This window comes from Hyperoodon ampullatus (assembly GCF_949752795.1).
Source record: "Hyperoodon ampullatus genome assembly, chromosome: 3".
Classification (NCBI taxonomy): Eukaryota; Metazoa; Chordata; class Mammalia; order Artiodactyla; family Ziphiidae; genus Hyperoodon; species Hyperoodon ampullatus.
In genome coordinates this window covers 152,578,153-152,604,039 of record NC_136916.1, presented here as the reverse complement: position 1 = coordinate 152,604,039, position 25,887 = coordinate 152,578,153, and the positions used below count along the sequence as shown (strand labels likewise).

The 25,887-nt window shown below is 41.1% G+C and overlaps 1 protein-coding gene across 2 annotated transcripts in view; it reads left to right on the top strand.

Moving 5' to 3' along the window:
- Positions 1-20,555, top strand: part of NEK9 (NIMA related kinase 9) — a gene marked incomplete at its 3' end in the record, with an annotated part of 34,049 nt that extends 13,494 nt beyond the window's left edge. Inside the window, exons 9-22 of one of the 2 annotated variants that reach the window (XM_079699003.1) lie at positions 617-667; positions 1,102-1,294; positions 2,945-3,089; positions 3,736-3,936; positions 4,792-4,838; positions 6,011-6,166; positions 7,530-7,638; positions 8,145-8,306; positions 12,064-12,234; positions 12,951-13,010; positions 15,395-15,603; positions 16,510-16,671; positions 18,203-18,412; positions 20,433-20,555. In XM_079699003.1, the coding sequence (XP_079555129.1) occupies positions 617-667; positions 1,102-1,294; positions 2,945-3,089; positions 3,736-3,936; positions 4,792-4,838; positions 6,011-6,166; positions 7,530-7,638; positions 8,145-8,306; positions 12,064-12,234; positions 12,951-13,010; positions 15,395-15,603; positions 16,510-16,671; positions 18,203-18,412; positions 20,433-20,555 (1,999 nt within the window). Of the gene's footprint in view, positions 1-616; positions 668-1,101; positions 1,295-2,944; positions 3,090-3,735; positions 3,973-4,791; positions 4,839-6,010; positions 6,167-7,529; positions 7,639-8,144; positions 8,307-12,063; positions 12,235-12,950; positions 13,011-15,394; positions 15,604-16,509; positions 16,672-18,202; positions 18,413-20,432 lie in introns of both variants that reach the window. The other variant, XM_079699002.1, reaches the window with a different exon arrangement.
- Positions 20,556-25,887: the final 5,332 nt, after the last annotated feature.

Genomic DNA, 25,887 nt, shown 5'->3' with positions numbered 1-25,887 from the left:
TGGTGAGACCAATCAGGTGCTACCACAGCCCAGTTGGGAAGTAAAGCTGCCCAGAACCAAGGTGGTGAGACTGGGAAGGAGACGTGAGTAAAAGGGCATTGTATAAGTAGAATCTATAAAACTTGAATATTGAAGAAAGGAAGACAGCTGAGTCCAGAATCACTGAAGTTTTAAACCTAGTTCACTGGGAGAATAGAGGGTGCCAGTTACAGAATTAGGAGAGTCAGAAAGAAAAGCTGTATTGGAGAAAGACAATGAGCTGAGCTTTAGAGATGTTGAGTTTAGGGAGTCAGTGGGCAGACTAAAGGAAGATGTCAGCAGGTTCCTGAAACGAGCATCAGAGGTTCTCAAGCCTCTCTGGTCTGGCCTGGAACATTCCTCAGAGACAGAAAGCAAATGGCCCCAGACTGCTGGCCCCCTTGTATTTAATGAATTGTCTAATGCTAGGCCTATAGAACTGTTTCAGTTGTATCAAAGTACTTTCCTAAAAGTATTGTAACATTGTGGGAGGCATATGGTTTATAGAAGATTAAGTCTGTTGAAGGTTTTAAAGAGACACTAGTGCAATATAGGAACCTATTATTTCTCTCATGTATCTTTGCTTTTCTTTTGGTAGAGAGATGGAGGAAAAAGTCACACTGCTTAATGCACCTACAAAGAGACCAAGGTAATGCTCAAGAGACTCTTGAAAAGTAATATATCTTAAATTACCACCAGGGGGTCTTTCTTTCTTGGGTCTGGACATTGTTTGATCCCAGTAAGAAGCCAACATCTGCTTAAATGTCAAATAGTCATTTCAGAGAAAAAGAAAGCTATAATTCTACCCTCATGCTAAAGTGGACATCATTATCATGATGAATGTTGAAAAGTTGAAAACTGTAGGTGTTATGGATCAGACTGCTATCTGATCTGGCTGAGCTGTGATGAAGCCTTAAGGCAGGAATTGCAAAGCCTGCTATGATAGAGGGTTGAAATAAGTTGTCGAGAAAGAACATACTTTCTCATACCATAATTGGCTGTTCTCAGGAAAAAGACTGGAAGCATTTTTCTTTGATATAATTTTTATGTTAAATGTTCCTTTGTTCTGGGGGTTGTTGTCAGGTCAAGCACTGTCACTGAAGCACCCATTGCTGTGGTAACATCCCGAACCAGTGAAGTCTATGTTTGGGGTGGTGGGAAATCCACTCCCCAGAAACTGGACGTCATCAAGAGTGGCTGTAGTGCCCGGCAGGTGTGTGCAGGGAATACCCACTTTGCTGTGGTCACAGTGGAGAAGGAACTATACACCTGGGTGGTAAGTGAAAGCTACGTACTTTAGAACAGTGACCTGCGCCTCATTGTTTACTGGGGCCCAGGCTGTCTAAGAATTTTGTTGGTTGAACATGTGCTGCAGAAGTGGCAGCATGGGATGATGGAATGTAAGCTCTTTAGAGAGTAGGGATTTTGTCTGTTTAGTTCACTGATGTATCCCCAATGCCTGGTACATGTTAGGTCACTTATAAATGTTTTTTGAATGAATGAATAAAAGAGAGAGAAAGAAAGAGAAAGAATTAAAAGGCTTGGACTCAGGAGATTGGATTCTCATTTACCACTGGGTGATTTCAGAAGGTCACTTAATTACTCTGTTCTATTACCATGCATTTCAGAGCAACTCAGACCTGTGAAATAGCTTTGTAAACAAATGAGGCAGTGTACCATGTCAGGAAAATTCTAAGACCTCCATCGGTGATTGAAGATGGAATATCTTGAGTAGAATTTTCCTTTGTTCCCCTCTAGATTCTATCCTGTCACCTTGAACAAACTGCCTATTTTTGCTGTCTCTTTTCTTATCTCCCACTCATTCCTCATTCACCTACAGTGCAGCTTCCATCCCTCCACTCAACTGAAACTACTCTTGACAAAATGACCTATAAATTGTGAAAATAAAACAGATAGGTACACTTGAGTCCTTGCTTGATCTCCTGTAGTATCTGACATAGTTGGTCACTCCCTCCTTGAAGCCTGGTCTTCCCTTGGCTTCCGCAAGAGCATGTTCTCTTGACTTTGCTCCTGTCTCTTCCGCTGTGCCTTCTCAGGCTCACTTCAGGCTGCTTTTTCTTTACCCGACCTTGTCTTATCTTAGGTTCTTGGGTCTTCCCACTCTTCCTCCTTCCTGAGGGAGCTCATTTTTTCCAGTAGTTTCAGATAACTTCTCCATGAGGACAGGCTTTATCCCCAGTGTGTGACAGAGTAGACACTCAACTATTGATAGATGGAGAGAAAGAATGAGTGATTTGGCCTCTGTTGTAGAATTTTAACTTGCTGTTATTTCCTAAAATCCTCTCACTTAAAGAACTAGCTTCTGGGGGGCTGCCAGAGGTGGATTGAAATTAGTGCCTTAAAAAACATTTGTGTAAGGACTTACACAAATGAGTTATTGAATGGGAAGAATTACTTATGTCTTTAAAACTGTTGAAAAGTCATGTAGGACTATTCTCAGTGCTTTATAGCAGCGTCTTTGATGTTACCAGATTCCTTATGACTGTTACGTATTTCAGGGAAACTGTGACCAAAATTTGTAAAACTTTTACAAGGATTTCCAAGAGGCTGTACTCCTGTAAAAAAACAATCAAATTAGACTACATAAAGAATTTTTTCATCATCACCCATAATTAAATAGACAGTTCACCTTAGACTTGAAGAAGAAAGACAAAATTGAGAATGGGTCCTTTTAAGGCCTGATGGATATCAGTCTGGATACTTTAAAAATCTTTATCTGTTGGCAGGGGTTTTTTACTATCTACCATTAAAAGGTTTAATCCTCTTACCTTTTTTTTTTCCCCATTTCTATATTTCCAACTGATTTTTTTCCTACTGCTTTTCTTAATAAGAAGTGATACTAAAGATTAGATTAAAGATTTGGTGTGAAAAGTTTAAAACTTCACAAGACCTATTTATTTCACAGAACATGCAAGGGGGTACTAAACTCCATGGTCAGCTGGGCCATGGAGACAAAGCCTCCTACCGACAGCCAAAGCACGTGGAAAAGTTGCAAGGCAAAGCTATCCGTCAGGTGTCATGTGGCGATGATTTCACTGTCTGTGTAACAGGTAAGCCAGCAGCAGAAAACACCCAGGTGCATTTAATGTGGGGTATTTTACTTAATTCTATGCAGTTTTAGTTGGGATTTTACAACAAAAGACAGTATCCAAAGAACCAAAGACAGTGAGCAAATATTATACACATTAATAATAACATGCCCAACTTGCTATAGCATTAGAGTAGTGATGAGCAAGGAGAAGGCAGGTGGATAACAGAAGAGGTGGGATAAGGAGAAATATATCGTATGTCCCAGTTGTCGGGGGAGCAGAAATAACCTCACTACCTAGTCAGGTGTAGATAACGCTGAGTCAGGAATTGGGAGCTCAAATTTAGTTTGGGTCTTGCCATTACTCACTTTATGATTCCTTGGTGCTTCCCTTTTTTTCTGTAAAATAGAGATGGCCCCGGTAAAATTTTAAGCCTCTTTAATATATCATCCCACCATTCTTTTTTTAACTGTTACTGTAACAGTACACATGACCCCCTAAATACCAACAACTCTAGGCTTGATGGACAGTCTATCCGATTTCTCTGATATAATCATCCCATGTGAGCTCATTGGCTGAGGTCATCCTCATTCCAGCCCTGCCCAGCTTTCTGATTAGACAAAATAAGTCATTCCTTTGATGGGTTCTGCTTTCCTTCCTTTCACAGATGAAGGTCAGCTCTATGCGTTTGGATCTGACTATTATGGCTGCATGGGCATGGACAGGATTGCTGGCCCTGAACTATTAGAACCCATGCATCTGGACTTCTTCCTGAACAATCCAGTGGAGCAGGTCTCCTGTGGAGATAATCATGTGGTGGTTTTGACACGAAACAAAGAAGTCTACTCTTGGGGCTGTGGTGAATATGGTAGGTGTAGCCTTGACTCTGTCCACTTATTCCCAGGCGGACAACCTGACCTCTTGCTTGTGTGCCTCTAAACACATCATGCAGCCTCTATTTGAGAAGTGTTAATTCAGTAAAAGAGAATCTTTTTTTTTTTTTTAATTTTATTTATTTATTTATTTTTGGCTGCGTTGGGTCTTTGTTGCTGCGCGCGGGCTTTTTCTAGTTGCGGCAAGCGGGGGCTACTCTTCGTTGTGGTGCGTGAGCTTCTGATTATGGTGGCTTCTCTTACTGCAGAGTATAGGCTCTAGGTGTGTGGGCTTCAGTAGTTGTGGCACGCAAGCTCAGTAGTTGTGGCTCTCGGGCTTAGTCGCTCCATGGCATGTGGGATCTTCCCAGACCAGGGCTCGAACCTGTGTACCCTGCATTGGCAGGCAGATTCTTAACCACTGTGCCACCAGGGAAGTCCAGTAAAAGAGAATCTTACAGAATATTTTCATTGGGAAGGAAGCACTCATTTTATTTTACTTTATTTTATTTTTTTAAGTTGAGAGGTACAGTAGATTTGATTTGATTTGATTTCTTTTTATTTATTTATTTATTTGGTTGCACCGGGTCTTAGTTGCAGCACGTGGGCTCCTTAGTTGCAGCACGTGGGCTCCTTAGTTGCAGCTCACGGTCTCCTTAGTTGCAGCTCGCCAGCTCCGTAGTTGTGGCATGCGAACTCTAAGTTGCAGTATGCACGTGGGATCTAGTTCCCTGACCAGGGATCCAACCTGGGCCCCCTGCATTGGGAGCGTGGAGTCTTATCCACTGCACCACCAGGGAAGTCCCTGGAAACCCTCATTTTAATGATTTTCTTTCTTATGTGTGTCTCAGGAAGGCTGGGTTTGGATTCAGAAGAGGATTATTATACACCACAAAAGGTAAAATCAGAGGCAACTTCTTCCTAGAGCCTATCTAGGTCACACAGACTCCAGTAATATGTCCTCTTTACCTGACTCCTCATATCAAGGTGTTTATCCCTGAAATATTTCCTATCTGGGAGACTGACAATCCAGGATTCCTAATTTAGCACTATGTGGTCTTGTCATCTGACTAAATCATAAAAAGTTGCGAAAGAAGATGCAGCCACTGTGGACACTCTGGAGTCACATCTTGCTTGGGGATGAGCACTAAAATCAGAATGTATAGCGAAAAAGTCACATAAAGCTAAACACACCCTGGATGGGAAATATCGGAAAGCAATAGAGTATCCCTTAACCCAGCACAGCCATTTCCCTTCCCCTTTCCACAGTTGGATACCAAATGAAGTAGTTGTTTGTATTTAGGGGTCATACTGTATGAAATGTAATATCTAATTCCTCTCAGTACTGCAAGAGCTGGCACTGTGAGAGCTGGCGCGGGAGCTGAAACAAGCAGAGAGAGCACGGTCACATGCACCCTAGGACACAGGCTCACCCACTGTTCACTATTAACAATGTTTATTTACATTTTAAAAATTAACATATATCTGTGGGACTATTCTCAATCAATAGGATTCACAGCTATTCCTCTTCTCCTGAAAAGACTATAGGAGAAGGTTTGAGTTTTCAGGTTTCACAGACATCCATCATGTGCCCCCACCATTCTTCAGCTCTGTCTAGTTAGCTGCAGAGGGATGTGAGCCTTCAGAAGTCTTGGCTGCTGCCTCAATCCTTGGTCACCTCACTTATTATATGACCAGACTGGCACCCCACAGGGCTACTGAGTTTCTTCTGTAACTATCATGGGATCTCTGCATCTCAGAGGACTAAATCAGTAATAGATTGAAGCTTCTCTTTTCCCAGTGTTTTCTGAGAAGTCTTCCTAAGTAGGACCTATTGCTAAAACTTTTAGCTGACTTGGAATTGCCTTCTTTTACTTTATTATAAAACTTGAGCTCCTTGTTGAAAACAGTAGCCTCTAAGCTGCTGGGCAAATCTGAAGAAAACAGAGCAACCTTTATTTCCCTGTAGTCATTCTGCTAAATGCAGAGCATCATTTTTGAAAGAATTTGAGGGGTTTTTCCTAATACAAGCTATGTTTGGGAGATTTTCTGATTTTTTTTTTCTTGCAGGTGGATGTTCCCAAGGCCTTGATTATTGTTGCAGTTCAATGTGGCTGTGATGGGACATTTCTGCTGACCCAGTCAGGCAAAGTGCTGGCCTGTGGACTCAATGAGTTCAACAAACTGGGTCTGAATCAGTGCATGTCTGGAATCATCAATCATGAAGTGAGTACCCCGTTTGGTATCCTAAGTACATCATCAGAACTTCTCTAGGTTGGAATTTCTTTGGAAATGCTATTATTGGTTTGTGACCGTGGAATTTGACTTAAGAATAAAGTGACGATCTCACAGACATTATGTCCAGTAAAGTAGCCAGCCACCAAAGTGTACATACTATACGATGCCCATTATATGAAGTTTCAGAACAGGCAATATTAACTTATGATGGCAAAAGTCAAAACGGTGGTTGCTTCTGGGAAAGAGGGGCATAGGTGTTAACAGAAAGGGTAGGAGGGATCCTAGGGGGATGGAAATGGCCTATATCCTGATCTGGATGGTAGTTTTACATTTATATACCTTCAGAAAAATGTATCAAGCTGTACAATATTGTATAGTACGTTATACCTCAATAAATAAAGTGATTACAAACAATCAGTGATGGAATTCAGATTCTGCCTTATCACTGAAGTAGATACAAGAAAATTAACATTATGAAAAGAAACATTTTTCCATGTATCACCTCTCTAGGGAGTTTTTATGATTACTCTCAAATCACTGATCCTATACAGGCTTATTAAATATAATTACCATTCACCTCCTTCAAGGATGTCATACATTCGCCACTGATATTAAGTACGAGTCCCCTCTTTGTGTTAGTATGATGAGTTTTTGTCATTTTCTAAAGAGTCATATTGAGACAAGTTTGCTGTCTCAATGGAAAAGATAAGAATTAGTTTTTAAGCAACCTCTAAAGTAGTGATTGTGAAATGGGAGAGTGCAAATTTGGAGCAGGTCTGGGGAGGGTGTCCATGTACTTTGAAAAGGCATATTCAGAATTACCATTACTTGATTTGAGTTTTGTTACAACATTGTGTTTGTTGTGAAATTTTAAACTTACATGGTAAGATTTATTTTTATGCTAATCTAAAGGGAACGTGGGTTTTAACAAGTTGAGAATATTGTAGGTAAAATTAGATCACAGTAAACTGATGGGCTGGACAGAGTCTTCAGGGTTTTAATTCCTTCCCCTGCTTTTGTTAGGTATGTAGAGTGTATAACCAAGACAAAAGTCAAATGATTCTATCCTTATACAGATGCCTTCTGGGATGGAGAGTTCATGTTTTGCATACCCTAATTTAGGAATCTTAAAACTTTTTTGGTCAGAAAGTCCTGCTTCGTACTAAATTCTCTGATTACATATTGAGCTTATTTCTTCTTTTATTCTATTGGAGATGAAAAGCTACCTGGCACCTTCTTAATAACATGATTCACTTGAAAGGCCTTTTGGTCACCACGACAACATTTTCAGCCTGTTTCCCCTCCATTTTTTACTTCATGAGTCTTTGCTTTGTGTTCTACCTTGTTTCAGGCATACCACGAAGTCCCCTACACAACCTCCTTTACCTTGGCCAAACAGTTGTCCTTTTACAAGATCCGTACAATTGCCCCAGGCAAGACTCACACTGCTGCTATTGATGGTGAGTTGATGTACAGCTGTAGACACAGGCCTTAGTATTTCAGTCTCTTTTATTCTATCAAGCAGTAGCGCTTCTTAACTATATGTACACATTCTCCTGATTTCCCCCCATTATCCAGTATTATCTTATTAACAACTTGGGCATTCAAATAAATATTTTGTTGGTAATCATTATAAGTATATAATCAATACATTCCTTAATGAGAATACCACAGACAATTTCTGGCAACTGCTATTTGTAATTAGCACCATCTATAAGTTTTCTAAGTTAAATAGTACCCATTTTCCACATTTAAAATAGAATATATAATATTGAATCACTTCCTGGGTCTAATTGGTCATAGTTCTAGATGCCCTAGCTGCCCTAGGTCCAGTATTGTGTAGCTAGCTTTATATTTGTATACTCTAACAACCAGAAGCTAGTCTGTGGGACTCTGCATTGTCTGCATTTTCCCTCTGTTTCATGACCCATTTGTACCTGGTTATTTATTTTTGCTTCTGTCTCAGAGCGAGGCCGGCTGCTGACCTTTGGCTGCAACAAGTGTGGACAGCTGGGCGTTGGAAATTATAAGAAGCGTCTGGGAATCAACCTGTTGGGGGGCCCCCTAGGTGGAAAGCAAGTGATCAGAGTCTCCTGCGGTGATGAGTTTACCATTGCTGCCACTGATGGTGAGTCTGTACATGTTATTTCAGGCTTTCTGGATAGATGGCTATATTTTAATTTTTGCTTGCAAAAGAGGTGGACTGGTTATTTGTGTAGCTGGATCATATGTTTACTTTTTTTTTTTTTTTTTTTTTTTTTGCGGTACACGGGCCTCTCACTGTTGCGGCCTCTCCCGTTGCGGAGCACAGGCTCCGGACGCGCAGGCTCAGCGGCCATGGCTCACGGGCCCAGCCGCTCCACGGCATGTGGGATCTTCCTGGACCGGGGCACGAACCCGTGTTCCCTGCATCGGCAGGCGGACTCTCAACCACTGCGCCACCAGGGAAGCCCTTATGTTTACTTTTTCATCTGTGTTATATTGGTGGCCAATTTTTATGCCTATGGAGCTTCATTAACTTTTCATGTATCCAACATAGTGATTGCTGTAAAAAGGTCAGATTTCTAGAAAATGGCAAGTTAGTACTCTTAAATCCCTACTTTTTTTACTTTAACTTTTTTGGTACAATGTTTTAAGAATTATTAAATTCTTGCCCAGTACCATGTCGGTTCCAATAAATGTTGGGTGGCTAGAGAGGAGAACAACATAATTTAACCTTGCTCCTTGGTTGGGGTCAGCTGCACTGCAGTGATGTCTTTAGGGACTGCTAAGGCTTGAAGGGCTATATACCATGTGTTTCTCAACTTTCTGAATTGGTCTAATGGAATTTTCTTCTCTCTTTCCTCTCAGCTATTTCTTCTCCTCAGCATCCTGCTCCTATCACTTCTCTTCTTTACTGCAGCTTCTGCTAGCCTTCACTCCCTTTCCGCTTTCTTTTTTTCTTTTTTCCCTCTTCCTGTATCACCTTCTAAACTCTCTTGATTTTTGTAGCCACTTCTTTCTTGTGACTAGTGAACACCAAAAAAACATATTTCATCTCCTTATCTTTTGACTCACTTTGGCTTTTTTTGTTATTGTTCATGCTCTGGGATGTCTTTGTTTTCTTTCAGTCTGTGCCTGTTACTTACACAAGAGAGGTCCAGCGATAGTGTCAGATAAGTGATCTGTTACCATATTTAATTAAGTGAACCAGCCTTCAGAGTAGCACATTAACCTTCCCTGCTTGTCCCAAAACAAGTGGTTTTAGGGAACAGACTGGTTAGTTCAGGCTAGATAAATGGAAATGGTACCTAGAAAGACAGAATCAGGATGTCACTGAGGATTAAAAATAGTATAGCAAGTTCAGTAGCACTTGCTGACAGGGCCTCGGAGAGGTAATGTTTCTTCAGTATCTGTGTCCTTCTCAAGTTAAACTTCAGAATGACGCGTATGGAATTAGACGCTGTGTCTGGGCGTATTACCTGTTGAGAAATGTTCCTCCACTCCTGTGAACTGTACTTGATCACCTCATTCACACGGCAGACATACACTGAGTGCCTACTATGCTCCAGGTCCTCCTTTAGGCTCTGGGACTATAGAAGTGAGTCTCAGCAAAAATAGAACCATCGTATGATCCAGCAATTCCACTCCTGGGCATATATTCGAAGAAAAGGAAAACAGTAATTCGAAAAGATACATGCACCCCAGTATTCATAGCAGCACTGTTTACAATAGCCAAGACATGGAAGCAACCTAAGTGTCCATCAACAGATGACTGGATAAAGAAGATGTGGTACATATATACAATGAATGGGATATTACCCAGCCATTAAAAAGAATGAAATTCTGCCATTTGCAACAATGTGTATGGACCTAGAGGGTATTATGTTTAGTGAAATAAGTCAGAGGATGGCAAATACTCTGTTATCACTTACATGTGGAATCTAAAAAATAAAACAAATGGATAAGTATGACAAAACAGAAACAGACTTACAGAGAGAGTGAGAACAAACTAGTAGTTACCAGTGGGGAAGAAGTGGGGAGGGGCAAGATAGGGGTATGGGGTTAAAAGATACAAACTACTATGTATACCGTAAATAAGCACCAAGAATATATTGAACAGCACAGGAAAAATAGCCATTATTTTATAATAACTTGAAATGGAATGTAATCTATAAAAATATTGAATCACTCTGTTGTATATCTAAACTAATATAATATTATAAATCAGCTATACTTCAATTTAAAAAAAAGTGAGTTTCAGAAAGCCCCTGTCCTCAGGGACCTCACAGTCTAGTAGGGTAGGGGAGACATACATATAAACAGATTAGTGCAGTCAGGTAGGTTCAGTGCCATGACTGTAGTATCCAAGTCTAAAGCCTGGAGTGTCTAGGGCTCAATCCTTCTCTCCCTTTCTTTTTTTTTTTTTTAATATTTATTTATTCATTTATTTGGTTGCACCAGGTCTTAGTTGCGGCAGGTGGGCTCCTTAGTTGCAGTTCCCGGGCTCCTTAGTTGCGGCATGTGAACTCTTAGTTGTGGCATGCATGTGAGATCTAGTTCTGTGACCAGGGATAAAACCCGGGCCCCCTGCGTTCGGAGCGCAGAGTCTTATCCACTGTGCCACCAGGCAAGTCCCTCTCCCTTTATTTTCTAAGTGAGCTTATTACCTTAAATCCTCCCTGTGCGCTGATAGCTTTAATTACCATACCTGACTTCTAGACTCACTGATTCAAGTCCCTTGATTTGGATGTCTAAAGATAAAGTGGCTTTATAGCATGGTCTTCCCAAGTTGGTCCTGATTCATGCCTACTGTCCGGGCTTAATCATTAATAGCATCCCCTTTTCATTAAAAAATGCCCTGAGTTGGATAAGAGGTAATGGGCATCTCAAACAAACTTACTGTATTCAAAATCAAATTTCCGATCTTCTGTTCAAACCTGTTCCTCCTGCAGCCTTCCTGTTTCAGAAAATGGCAGCTCTATCCTACACCCCACATCCCATCCATTCGCAAATTCTATAGATTATCTTCAGAATATATCCAACCACTTTTTACCATCTTCACTATTACAACTGATCTCCCTGCTTCCATCCTTGGGCCCCTGCAGTCAGTTCTCCTCACGGTAGCCTGGGGGATCCTTTTAAATACCTACTGTTCAGAATCTCTACTAGTTTCCTATCTCAAACAGTAAAAACCAAAGTCATTGGAATGGCCTGCATGACCCAGACTTCAGTCACCTCCTGACCTCTTCTGTGGCCACCGTCCCCTCCTTTACTTTGCTCCAGCTGCAGAGGACTTCTGTGTTGTGTTTGTGATACATACTTTGCACTTTGCTATTCCCTCTGCCTGGAAAGCTCTTCCCCTAGATATCCACCTGGTTCTCTCTCACTTCAATCAGGTCTCTGCTCAAGTATCAACAAGTACTTCTCTGACTACCCTGTCTAAAGTAATGATACCCTACTATTATTGTTTATTTCCACTTTTCTTTATGGTTTATCTTCCTTCTTAGCACTTAAGGCTACCTGAAGTAATTTATTTATCAGTCTCTCCCCACTAGAATGTCAGTTACACAAGGGCAGCAACTTTGTTTTGTTCTCTGCTCTCTTCCTAGCACCTCAAGCAGTGCCTGTCATGAAGTCGTTGCCCAATAATTATTTGAATGAATGACCAAAAATGTTGAATGAGTGAATGAATGGATGGCAGTATGTAGGAGCGGTGGTCATTTTTACCTGGGTAGCATCAGGAGTTGTTTAGGCTTTATATAGGGGAATAAATAGCTTTCCCTTGTTTTATACATGGTGGAAAATCTTTTTAGCTCTAGGGCATAAAGATGGGGAACCCAAAAGAGAACACTGGGAAGCCAGTGTTCTGTTCAATTGTCTGCTGTTTAATTTTTTTTGTCTAGATAATCACATTTTTGCCTGGGGCAATGGTGGTAATGGTCGCCTGGCAATGACCCCCACAGAGAGACCGCATGGCTCTGATATCTGCACTTCATGGCCTCGGCCTATCTTTGGATCTCTGCATCACGTCCCAGACTTATCTTGCCGAGGCTGGCACACCATTCTCATTGTTGGTAAGGGTTCCATATGTGTTGGTTAGAATGGCTTTGACAGAGGATAGACCCACACCTAAGTTACTAATGGTCACATTCTGGCAAACAGAAGTGTCCTGAAGAAAAGAAGCTACTCGTGTAAGTCTTAATAATTGTCAGTGATACCATATCTAGTGGTAGGAATAGAACATTGTTTGCTGTCTTGTGATAACTTCGGGCTCTGCCCCCCCGCAGTAGAATTTGTTACTTCTAGTAGTCCACTAATTAGTTTATCTGTGCTCATGCTTTTGTGAGAAACATACAGTACACCTTTAAAAAGAAACTAAATCATAACTGCTTTCTGCATAAAGATTCCTTTGTTATGAACAAATTATAAAGATCTGTGTGAAGGTTTACAAGTTCATTCTTTAGGCCAGTGGTTTACAACCTTGGCTGCGCTTTAGAATCCCTTGAGGAGTTTTTAGAAATCCCATTGTCCTGACCAATTAAATCAGAACCTCTGGGGTGGGACCTAGGCATTGCTACTTTCTAAAGCTTCCCAGGTGATTCCAAAGAATAGTTAAGGTGGAGAATTGCTACATAGTTGAATATAGAGTAGCTATTGGTGCTTGGCTTATAATATTTATATCTGGCATGAGAGATAGCAGTTATCTCCTAGATTAACTCCCTATCCTAGGCTGTCACTTTTCCTGTCTCTGGCTGTAAACAATGCTTACCTACTGAATATTTTTCCTCAGAGAAAGTATTGAATTCTAAGACCATCCGTTCGAATAGCAGTGGTTTATCCATCGGAACTGGTAAGTAGCAGTATCTCAGGTACCAGTGGTTTTCTGAGGTGTGAGTCTTTGGGTTGAATTCCGTGCAGTCTCCCCAAAAAGGAAATAGGAAATATCTTTGGGAAATGAGGAATACAGTGATCAAGAGGGAAGGTCATAATTTGGTAGATTTCACAATAAGTTATGACTTTTACATTGCGGTCAGAGGGAGAGTACATCTTTGCCACCACACATGTGGGAGTAATTACGTGGCTTGCCCAACATTGTATTGTGACTTACGCACTGTTCCTTTCCTTACAATGCTAGGGGCTGTGGGTTCTGTCTACCCTTTACTTCCATAGTGTTCCCAGGGGTATTCCAGTCTATAGAAGTAGTCCTTCAGGATAAGCCCTTAGAATTAAAAGTTGGCTAAACTTTCAATGTAGTTGGGAAAATCAGCCCAGACCTCTCTAATGCTTTTCCTTTGGCTGCTTTCTTCATGGTTCTCTTATTTGGGGCCATGCTAGGAAATTGAATCTGTGTTCCTTTTGGTTTTCCATTTGCTAGAGTACCTGTAGTCTTTGATGTCTCAGAACTGGATTCTGATGTTTTGTGCAATCAAAACAGATGAAGAACCAGAATGAAAGCAGACTAATCCTCCAAAAAGACAGTTGAAAATCTGATCTAGACTTGTTGAGCTCTAGTTTACACAAACACACATCATACCTTCTGTTAGTTTCCTTTAGTAATCCATTGCTCAGCATCTGTTTGTGCATATTATCTGTCCCAAATGATAAAATACCTTTTTGCTAAGCACAGCTGTTATATTACAGCTCCATTTTACTGGTACAGTACTTAAAGGAAAAACATAAGATTAAAAGCACATGTCCATTGTCTGGAAAATATAAACTCTGTAAGGGCAACGATTTTTGTCTTTTTTATTCAATAATTTTATCCACATTGCCTAGAAGAATGCCTGGCAAATGGTAAATGCTCAATAAATATTTGTTGGTTGAATATGTTATAACCACCCAGTGGAATATTATATGTGTTAAAATGAACAACATCTACAAATCTTTCCATAATGTGAAATGTAAAAAGCAAGTTGCAGCAGACTACATGCCTTTTCATAAAGTTCAGAAACAAGCAAAATAAATAATACATTGCTTAAGGATACCTAAGTATGTGATAAAGTTTTTTTTTTTGCAAGAAGAAATGAAAAATACAAAATTAATCAAGTAGTTATATATAGGTAGGAGGCCAGAGAAGGAAGGAATTCACAAGGCAGTTGGAGCAATACAGGTAATATTCTTGTTCAGCCCTGTCCCATAGCTCTTTCTGCAATAATGGAAATGTTCTATGTCTGTGCTGTCCAGTGTAATAGCCACCAGCCACATGTGGCTGTTGAGCAGTTGAAAAGTGGCTCTTGCGACTGAGGAACTGAATTTTTCATTCTGTTTAAATTTAAATAACCATATTTGGCTAATGGCTACCGTATTGGAAACTAATTGTACTTTCATGTAGTAGATGCATGTATGGTTATTTTGTTAGGCATCAAAACTTACACATACGTTAAAAATAGTCTTAATGTGTATGTCAAATGTAACATTTTAAAAAGCCATTTAAAACAAAAAAGCAAGCTTAAGAGGTTATTTTGGCATCTACAGGTCTGCTGCTTCGGTAGGATCACAGTGTGGCATAGTCAGTCCTCAAGCCAGGTTAGCTGGTAATCATAAATAAGCTTTTACATGTAACTTTAGAATATACCATGCAATTTTTTTTTTTTTAGCTTTGGCAAATTACTTTCTTAGTTATATTTTTCTTTGGCCCATATTAAAACTCAGTTTCATTTCCTGACTGTACATCAACTCATCTTCATTAAATGTAACTTGGAATATGCTGCATGCTATTTAAAGAACCAGCCATCATATTTTTTAAATTCTTACGAATAGTCATTAATGAATTTAATGAATTTAACGGTTGAGGACTTCTCCATTCAGGTGTTTCCCCGGAAAGGGAGTTAATGGTGAGTTTATCTGGCAACTTTAAGAGGTGTTTGGCTCAAATGTGAAAAAGCTTTGTAAATAAGGTGAACCTCTATGAAGGATGCTGGAGTCTGGGTATATCTGTTAAGGCATGGATGCTGTGGTTGAGGTGAGTATTCAGTAATGCTGTAGAACATTGATAATCTGCTGTGGACATAAGGATAAGCAAGTTTGGAAAGTAGAAGTGAATATTGCTATAAAGATACTGATATACAATACCTTGTATAAAAACTAAAAATTCAGTCCACGGTATCTGACTTACACTGTTGCTGTTCTGCTTCACGCAACTCTTAAGAACCGCCCCGGGGGTCGGTGGGGCTATCAGATGGTAAATCTTGCTGCATAGCAAAGCTTTCTATTTCTGTGCTGTGTATCTGTCAGTGGTTCAGAGCTCTAGCCCAGGAGGTGGCAGCGGTGGCGGTAGGGGAGAAGAGGAGGACAGTCAGCAGGAATCTGAAACTCCTGATCCAAGTGGAGGCTTCCGAGGAACAATGGAAGCAGACCGAGGAATGGAAGGTTTAGTCAGTCCCACGGAGGCCGTGAGGATCAGTAGTGGGGCCAGCAGTTCCTGTCCTGGATGGCTTCGAAAGGTAATTCCTTTGGTAGAGGTACCTCTGTAGGGACTAGAAAGGATCTGTTTCCCATGTCCTATCCAAGCGTTTTGCAGCAGGCATCTAGGTTTCTGATTTATACCGGAACCAAAATCACCAAATCTCTAATCCTTTTTCTTCCTGACAAGAAAAGATACAAGATGTGCTCATACCTGTATTACTTAAATGAATGGAAAATAATGCAATCTTCCTTGAAGGCAGTTTTTGTAATGCACGCATGCAAAGATTAAGCTTCTAGATTTTGTACTGTGGTTCGTAGAAGTAGAATATTGGGGCAATTGGAATGCCTTATGGTAGAGAAATGCTTTAACAGTGGTTATCTGAGTGATGGAATTACTGGTGATTTTTATCGTCTCCCTTTGCCCATCTGTTTTTTCACATTTTCTACAGTCAACATTTATAGTTAGAGAAATTTTAAATTTTTTACTCCCCCCCCCACCAAAGAGAGAACCTGTAGATTTAAAGCTCCCTCTATAATAAGATTAAACTTGATAGCTACATAGGAATATGAATGGAGGAAGCAGCACACAGTTCTGTCTAAAGCTTTAGGTCAGCCTTCAGCAACCTGGCAGTTGGCCTCACTGCCATCACCTTAGAGCTTCCCAACTTACTGAATAGCCTGTGTAGACTGAGTGTGTTAGAGAAACATGTCTGACACTCCAGAATGTTCTTGGATTTGAGTTTGAATTCGCTTCACTGTTCACTCCTCAGAGGAAGGAATGGCAGGATGTTGACAGGTAGGGCGAGCTATGTTGTAACCACAACTGTGCTGCTCCACTAGAGGGTGCTGATGTCACGACAGAGTGAAAGCTATAGCAAGAAGGGAATTTGGTCGAAAGTAAATGGCTCAAACAGAACTGATGAGATTCTTTCTCTTACACATAGGAGCTGGAAAATGCAGAATTCATCCCTATGCCTGACAGCCCATCCCCCCTAAGTGCAGCTTTTTCAGAATCTGAGAAAGATACTCTGCCCTACGAAGAGCTACAAGGACTCAAGGTGGGCTCTGAAGCTCCTTTGGAACACAAGCCCCCAGCAGGAGCCTGGGTAACTGAGCTTTTGCCTTTAAATCACAACTAGGTAAACAATGGCTGTAAGCTCTGCCCAGTTCTCCTGGCCTCACTGTCTTCCCTTCTAGCTTCATTGGTTTCCCAGCTGCCCAGCATCAACTCATACTGTCTGTTCAGTAGTGCTTAAAGCCTGTACGCAAGGCGAAACTGATTTCTGTGGAAAAGTATCTACCCTTTCACATTTCTGACAGGCCCACATCTTTCTGTACCAGGTGATTGTCTTTCTTTTCTCTCTGCCTCAGAAGTACCAAAACTGAAATTCCAAAATTCAAATCCAATTTTTCATGACACTGCTAGGGTAGGTTGGAGGTTCTAAATGTAAGTAAGAAATAATACTTGTAGTCTACTGGGGAGCAATGCACGTATACCTAACTTTGGTAGAAATCAAATTGTGGTAAATATCTCAATAAAACTGTAAACCAGGGATCATCAGACTTTTTCTAAAGGGCTACATAGTAATTATTTTAGGCTATGCGGACCACACAGTCTCTTGCAACCATTCAATACTGATATCGTAGCACAGAAGCAGCCAAAAATAATGCATAATGAATGGGCATGCTTATGTTCCAATAAAACTTTATTTATAAAAACAAGCAGTAGGCTGGATTTGGCCTATGGGCTATCATTTGTTGACCCTTCCTATAAACAAAGTACAGTAGAAGAAGGGAGAAAAATCCAGGCTAGGATAATTGAAAAGCTTCCCAGAAGAGGAAATAAAGCCTTTGAAACTTCAAGGTAAACATTTTAATTCCTCTGTCAGTTAGCCATCTTGAATTATTCTGGCGATCCTGTTTACTGAACACCTCTTAAATCTCTTCTAAAGTGTGATCCACTACATTTCATCAGTATTGACCCTCTGAATCATGGTGTCCTCACTGTGATCAGAAAGACTTGTTCCATCTGGGAAGATCCCACATGCCGTGGAGCACATAGAGTAGAGTGCGCCACAACTACTGAGCCTGTGCTCTAGAGCCCACAAGCCACAACTACTGAGCCTGTGTGCCACAGCTACTGAAGCCCGCACGTCTAGAGCCCATGCTCCGCAACAAGAGAAGCCACCGCAATGAGAAGCCTGTGCATCACAACAAAGAGTAGCCCCCGCTTGCCACAACTAGAGAAAGCCCACGTGCAAAAAAAAAAAAAAAAAAAAGAGAAAGAAAGAAAGACTTGTTCCAAACCAAATTGTGCATTCTCTTACTTCAGCATTTTAAATAGGAAGATATCAATGACTTTAAAATTTTTCACGAAGTTCTCCAAAATAGATGATTATTCTTTTACCTTACCATAATGCAGACTGAGGCAATGAGAGTTCTCTTGCTCTGTTATGTTAGAGCCAGGTTCTATTGTAATCCCAGCAGTTTTCTGTTTCTCTTCCATTTACTTCGTGTGTATGTGTTTTATATTGTTACTTTAAAAGTAAAATCTGGTAGCACTTAGAGGACATTTGGATTGGGGAGCTGTAGCATCCAGGCAGAACCTCCTATGACCCTTTTCTCCTGTCTCTCTAGCCACCTCGGCTGAATCCTGCAGGAACATGCACTGGGAAGGGAACACCCTTGACTCCTACCTGTGCATGCAGCACTCTGCAGGTAGAGGTTGAGAGATTGCAGGGTCTGGTGTTGAAGTGTCTGGCTGAACAACAGAAGTTACAGCAAGAAAACCTTCAGATTTTTACGCAGCTACAGAAGCTGAACAAGAAATTAGAAGGAGGGCAGCAGGTGAGAGCATTAAAAGAATAATTGAATTTCTAATTCTGTTTTGAAGAATCACAGAAACAAAACACCAGTGCCTGCAATAGGCTTACTTCTTTGCAAGTACTTACCTTTTGATGATGTAACGTTTGTAATTAATCCCAGATGCTTGGTCCTTCTTCAGGCACCTGGATTGAATCATTTTATCACCTTACTTCCACTGTATTTTTGTTACCTTTGCTTTTTCTTCTACTTATTACGAAAAACTTTAAACATTACAGTTCAGTGGACACCCATACATCCACCATCTAGGTTCAACCGTTGTTAACATGTTGCTGTAATTATTTCAGATGTGTTTGTGTATGTGTGTATGTTTAAAATATGTGTAGGTATTTATCTGTGTATTTGAAATATGCGTATGTGTATGTGCGTGTATTTTTTTCCTTTTTTTGCTAAACCATTTTCAAGTAAATTATGAAAGTCATGACATAGCCTCCCTAAGTACTTTATTACACATATCTAAAAATAAAGACGTCATTATTCTGGAGAACCACAGTACTGTTATCACACTTAACAAAAATAACACTAGTATTCTCATTTCTCATCTAGTACCCAGTTGATACTCAAATTTTCCCAGTTTTCCCATAAAAATGTCCTTTATAACTGTTTTTATTAGACCAGAAACCAGTCAAGAACCCCCTTTTATACTATTATGTTTCTCATTTCTTTTAATCTAGAACAATTCCATCACCACTTCTACCCCCCCTTTTTTTTAACATTTTAAAATTGTTTTATTCAGTGATCCATACTTCCCTCACTGATTTGAAAGATCACATTTAGTATATTGTAAATATCCAAATACACACGGGTTCATTTTTAGGCTCTCTTTTCTGTTGCCTTGAGCTATTTAATTAGTCCTATTTAAAATACTAGAGTTTTGAATGTCTTGATTCCCAGTAAGGAAAGCCCTGTGCTCCTTTTTGTTCTTTTCCAGGGTTACATTGGCTATTTTTGCACATTGCTTCTTCTATATGAATCTTAGAATTCCTCAAAAGTGAAGTTTCTCAAAACTCCCTTTGGTATTTATATTGGAATTTATTAGATTTGCTTTGAATTGTATCTTTATTTGAGTAGAGTTGACATGTCTGTAATGCTGAGTCTTCCCAGCCTTGAATAGTTATTTATTCAAGTCTTCCTTTATGTTCTTACATAAAGTTTTATCATTTCTTAGAAGTCTTGTGCATTTCTTTTTGGATTATTGTTGTTGTCATCTACCCCTGTTTTTAAAAAAAATTTCCATGGCATTGGTTTGTTGAAGAAACAGGGTCAGTTGTTTTACAGAATGTCCTATATTCTGGATTTGCTTTATTTTCCTGAGACATTGCTTATCTTATTCTTTTGTCACCCTGTCATTTCTGTAAACTGCAAGTTAGACTTAAGGGTTGATTAGGTTCAAGTTAAACATTTTTGGTAAAAATACTTCACCGGTGATGCTGCTTGCGTCGTTTTTAAAGGGCCATAGTATTGCTCTATATAGAGTGAACTAGGTTAGGGAAATACTGTCAACCTTGGCTTTGCCATTTACCAGGTTTATATGTTTGGACAAATTACTTTGTTTCTCTGAGCCCTGGTTCTCACCTGAAAGAAGAAAATAGTTGTTGTATGGTTGTTTTGAGAATTAAATGAAATAATGTCTATGAAAGTACTTTGGAAAGTAATACACACACTTGAAGTAAGCATGGAGTGATTGGCATCTGTAGGAGGGAGGAGGATTGTTTTGCCTAGGGCTGTTTGAGTTTTAAAACTGAAGAGTTCTGCATCCCAGAAAATCCTGCAGTCCTGGGCACACCACGACACTTGGTCACCCTACCTGCAGCAAATGTACAGGTGTGGACTTCATCTAAGGTCCTTTTATTAAGGTAGTAGTATGAGCTTCTCACAAAACCATGGCTACACATTCTTAGAGGTGGGCATTGAAAATCTAGTCCTGAAATGCTGTAACTAGGTGGCAATGTTGTTAACCTGGAACTGTGTTTTATCTGGACAGGTGGGGATGCATTCCAAAGGAACTCAGACAGCAAAGGAAGAGATGGAAATGGATCCAAAGCCTGATTTAGATTCAGATTCCTGGTGCCTCCTGGGAACAGACTCCTGTAGACCCAGCCTCTAGTCTCCTGAGCCTGTATAGCCTCCAGGAAACTGGAATCCAAAGACCTTCACAGCACACTTACTGAACGCAGAGAGCGCTTTCCTGGCTTCGTTCACTTGCAGACAAGGAGCGCGAGGCGGAGGCTCTGAAGCACTTTCCATATACACTTGGAGAGTAGCATTGCCTGTTAGATAGGATCTAGGAGTGGTTTTGTGTTGGAGAATGGAAGGGCCCCATGGCCCTGGCTTTGTCCTCAGTGACTGCCGTAGCAACAGCAGCTCTGTACCTCATCTGGTGATCCCACCTTTGAAGAGGAGACACAATGCTCACCTTAATTTTGCTGGTAGCAGCTTACATCCCACTTACCATTTTCACCATTAATTGGAAGCTGCCTTGGGAATTCAACACCAGGCATTGCACCTCTGGGTGGAGGAGGTTAAAGTGTAAAGCTGGAGTGGGCTGGAACCAGGTGTGGCCCATCCAGGGTCATCTGGAGAGTGGTGAAGTGTTCTAAGCCCTCTCAGGAGCCTTAGTCCAGGAAAGTATGTCTGGTGGAGTCAATCTTCAGCTTGTTTTCAGAAAGTTCAATTATTTTGTGCAGCTAAATGCTTGAGGAGGAGCAGTGGGCTTAGATTGCTTTTCCTCTGAGGGTTGAGTGAGACTTCTTCAATGAGGAGTAGAGAAAGAAGGGTAGGTCCCTCCTCGTCCCACAGCAGGAGTGTCAGGCTGTGGCCAACGCAGGGTGGGATTTCCTAGCTTTGGAAGATTCCTCTGAGAGATGAGGCGTCTCGTCGAGAATTGAGTCCATGGAGCAGTAGGAATGGACTTCAGAGGAAACCGTGAGGGGAGGCCCTCTGCAGCTGCCTCGGTGTCTTCAAGAGGGCCTAGAGTGACTGAGTCTTCTGCCCCTGAGAAGACTTCTTGTGCCTCTGCCTTCATGGCTCTTAGGGTTCTAATCTTGACATCAGCAGCCCCAACCGCTCCCTTTCTGTATGTCTAGTCAGTATGTTTCCCCTTTTGGTGTTTTATGAAGCCATATCAGTGAATCTGAATCATCTTTCCTACTTGAGTGGCCCAAAGCCAGCCCCCAGACCAGGTAGTCCCTGAAGCCTAGCAGAACAGGAGGAGCCTGCCAAGTGAGAGGAATTTGGCTGAGAGCTCCCTTCTGATCCCCGTGTCTTCATGTCCTTGTAGACAGGAGCAAGCTAGCTTTCCCAGAGAGAGAAAGTGTCCTAGAAACGTTTGATGGTTTTACTTACGGATGTGAGCGTTGTGTTTCCACCTAGCCTTTAGTATTTTGAGTCACAGGAGCTGCCTTGATGAGTCTCATATCCTACCTCCCTAGAAAGAGCTAAATTAATTTTTGTTTCATTTTCCCCAACCAAAAAATGAATGTTTGATATCTGTTTAATATTTTGGAAGGACCTGTGCAATGGAAATTTTGCCATTTCCCTAAAACTGGTGGTGTAAAGGCTGCTGCTCCGGCAAAACCCCTCAGCTGGGGATGGGCAACTCTATTCAATGGGATCTTCTTTGGTTTAATATTCCCATTGTTTTCTCAATTCTGGGAAGCCTAGTACAATGGTACTAATGTAATCACTGAAGCCTTTTCTTAAAATAAGGGAAGGGGCCAACCCTGGATTAAAGTTGCAAGTTCTGGGGACTTGGGGTTTGCAACAAACCCTAACAATGGGTTTTGATTCATCATGTAAATGCAACTTTGATTTTTTTTTTTTTTTAAGGACCGACTGGCCTTTCACGTTCCTGTATCCCTCATGCTCACGACCTCAGCAGGCCTGAGAGGCAGTGTCATTTTGGGTGTTAATCATGAGTATTGCTTCTGCCATGGAACCGAGGAACATGGGCACGTTGCTGAGACTGTGGGATGAAAGTGAGCGCTGAAGGGAGGGTGAGAGCTGGGCTCTTGGTCCGGAGGGGAAGTCACTCTCTAGCAGTGGAACGCTGGGGTCATTTTCTCTAGCACGTTCCCTTGGGAAGTCTAGGTTTGCTGTTAATCTGTCTGAGAATCTAAGTTCTGTGCCTTAGAGACAATTTGCACTTTCCCAATTGTGCCTGGGATAGCCATATGTTTTTTCCCACCAAAAAGCTACGCAAACAGAAACCAGTTCAAAGGTGGTAGCCATGCATCAGATAAAAAGTAAAAGGTGAGGCAGCAGAAATGCCTTTGAATGGTTTTCTGTAGCTAATTCTCTTAAATTGCATCCTACTCTTCTTCTTTATGTAGTGCTGGGTGTTTTAAGTTTTCCAGTAGTATTGCTTTTGAGTTATAGTGTAACCTGAGTTACTCCTCCGCTCTGACACTGTTGCTGAAGAATTAGCTTATTGTTAGCCAGATGTTTGAAAGGTTGAGGGTGGAGTGGTTTGACATTTCTGTTTTAAATAAACATTTAAACTCTCAATCAGTGCTATGCCTCCGTGAGCCTACGCATGGACCTTAGTCACTGGGGATAAAACACGCAGACTCTAGGCCTTCATGAATTTTTGATTCAGTGAGCCTTTATATAAATAAAGAAATAAATGGTCTTGTAACAGAAACAATGCAAGGGACATTTGCACAGAAATAATCTTTGCTTCTTGCCAGTTTCTTCTTCTTACTAATGGAATCATTTTTGCTGCTACAACTTTTCTTCCCCCCAAACTTCTAAAATATAGTGCTTAAAATGCAGAAGGAGAAAAAGATGAGCCATTAAAATAGGAAGGGTCATGTCTTGTACTTATCTCCACAGTGGGCTTTTTCAAGTGATACTGCCAGTTTATGTTTATAAAACTGTTTTCCCTCACAAAGGCTGAACTGTATTTGGTCTCCCTGGCATAGCCAAGTTGTAACTTCTCTTGGCTGAACATTTCACTAAAGTTTAGAGCAAGAGCAGACTTAACTCACGTTTCATTTGATTTTGCCGTATATGTGGAAACATTCATAATAGAACAACTCTGGTGCAAGGATGAATTATTTCAAATGAGCATCCTTGGGCCTCCAAAGAAATATTATTCATGATAGTGTCAGGGCAGAGTGGGCTGTAGTCAGGACTACGAAACAAGTTCCTTCCTGCCACAAAGCAAAAAATCATTTATTGCTTCAATGATTAACTATGGAAATAAACATGCTGATCACTAAACCTCACAGAATTACGAACATTAGGGAGAAGAACACTATATCACATCTCTGCTACCTCCTGTGTAGTTGTGAAAAGTGACTAGCTGATGACCTAAAGCAAATGTAGGCCAAAGGTGCTGGGCTGCATTCAATACACTGCATATACTTTTTTTTTTTTTTTTTTGCGGTATGCGGGCCTCTCACTGTTGTGGCCTCTCCCGTTGCGGAGCACAGGCTCCGGACGCGCAGGCTCGGCGGCCATGGCTCACGGGCCCAGCCGCTCCACGGCATGTGGGATCCTCCCGGACCGGACCGGGGCACGAACCAGTGTCCCCTGCATTGGCAGGCGGACTCTCAACCACTGTGCCACCAGGGAAGACCCTGCATATACTTTTTAACGAAGTGAGTTTCACCGTAAGATTTTTTCTCATTGCTTAACCTTTTGAACTTTAAAATTTATAGCATCTACTTGCACTAAAGGTTCTTGGATAAAGTAGTATAACACACGGACATTAACAAGCAGCATTTATTTATCCTCTGTCATCCTCTGCTATCTAGGAAGAGATGTAGATAGAAAAAGGTTCTTCTTCCCAAAGATCCGATCAAGCTAAATGTAAAAGGCTAATAGATATTCCTGATATAATCAAAGGCCTAAACATGTTGAGATCGAAGGGAACACTATGGCATTGACTATTGTTTGTTCCTCTAGCAGCATAAGAAAGCACCCCCCACACACACAACATTTGTTCTCCCTGGAGGCCCCTGGTCTGTGACCTTTATAATGTCATCCAGGGGTTCCGGGCCAGGCAGACAAGGCAAATAAATGAAGCACACCAGGCGGGGCTGTGGTGATCTGCGTGCTCCACCCCGTCTGGAAGGGGCAACTGATTCCAAACCCCACTCAGTTGGTGCTATACAGGGTTGCAGGCCCAGGGTTTCCAGAACTTCCAGTTTCTCAAAAGATGCTCCATATCCCAATTTTTTAATGTCAGATTATATTTTTAATACTATATCAGTCAAATAAAACATACCTGTGGGGCAAAGCAGTCCACAGGCTTCCACTGTGTGACCTTGGCGACCACTCATTCTAGTCACCTATTGCTTTTACCATCAAGTGTGAAACTCAAGGTGGGTACCTCATTAAACTTGACTGGAGAATGTATATATTGGGTTAAATATCCAGTGTCTCTCTGTGAGTTTGACCAACCAAAAAGCCCTATTATGTGATACCTCTCTTTCTTTGTAACAGTTATGAAGAGCATAAAGCAATATATGCTGTTTTTTAAAACATGATTTTTTTAGCCTAGTGTCTAGCAGCTTCACAGCTAAAGCCTTAAACCTGCATATCAAATTGGTCTGATCTGTTAGCCCAGCCACTCAGCAGAAGCTGCAGAGGAAATGGAACAAGAGTGAGTGGCCATCTGTAGTTCAGTAAATGTGGTTTTGGGGTCTGCACAGTCCCCTTTGCCCAGGTCAGGTTAGGTGATTTTTCTCCAGTGTTTGTTTTTGGGGTTTTTTTAACATCCTTATTGGAGTGTAATTGCTTTACAATGGTGTGTTAGTTTCTGCTTTATAACAAAGTGAATCAGTTATACATAGGTTCCCAGATCTCTTCCCTCTTGCGTCTCCCTCCCTCCCACCCTCCCTATCCCACCCCTCTAGGTGGTCACAAACCACCGAGCTGATCTCCCTGTGCTATGCGGCTGCTTCCCACTAACTATCTATTTTACGTTTGGTAGTGTATATATGTCCATGCCACTCTCTCACTTTGTCACAGCTTATCCAGTGTTTTAAACTAACAATTCGAGTGATAGTCTCAGGACAGTAATCTTACTAGTATTTCAGATCTGTTGTGTTAGCTTCATCCTACCTGAACTGATATCTTGTCCCCCATCAGACATTACCTTATCACCTCTCCCGTTTGACAAGTCTAAGACTCACTCATTTTATTATTTGTTTAATTTTAAATTCCCCAAACCCACTTATTGAAGGCCTAATTATGAAGGTTACTTGCAGTAGGCACGATTCTGCCCAAAGAAAATTTTAGATCTGGTATCTTTTCCTTCAAAGTTTACTTTCTAGAATAGAAGTTTACTGTGATGTGATCAGCAGGGACATGTGACACCAGAACGTCCCAGGTTGCTTTGATGGTACATTTTGCTGCTTCATTTTAAAAGTCGTTAAACCAACCTGATTTGAAAGCAGAGTGCTAGCAATAGCTGAAACTGAAGTTCCTTC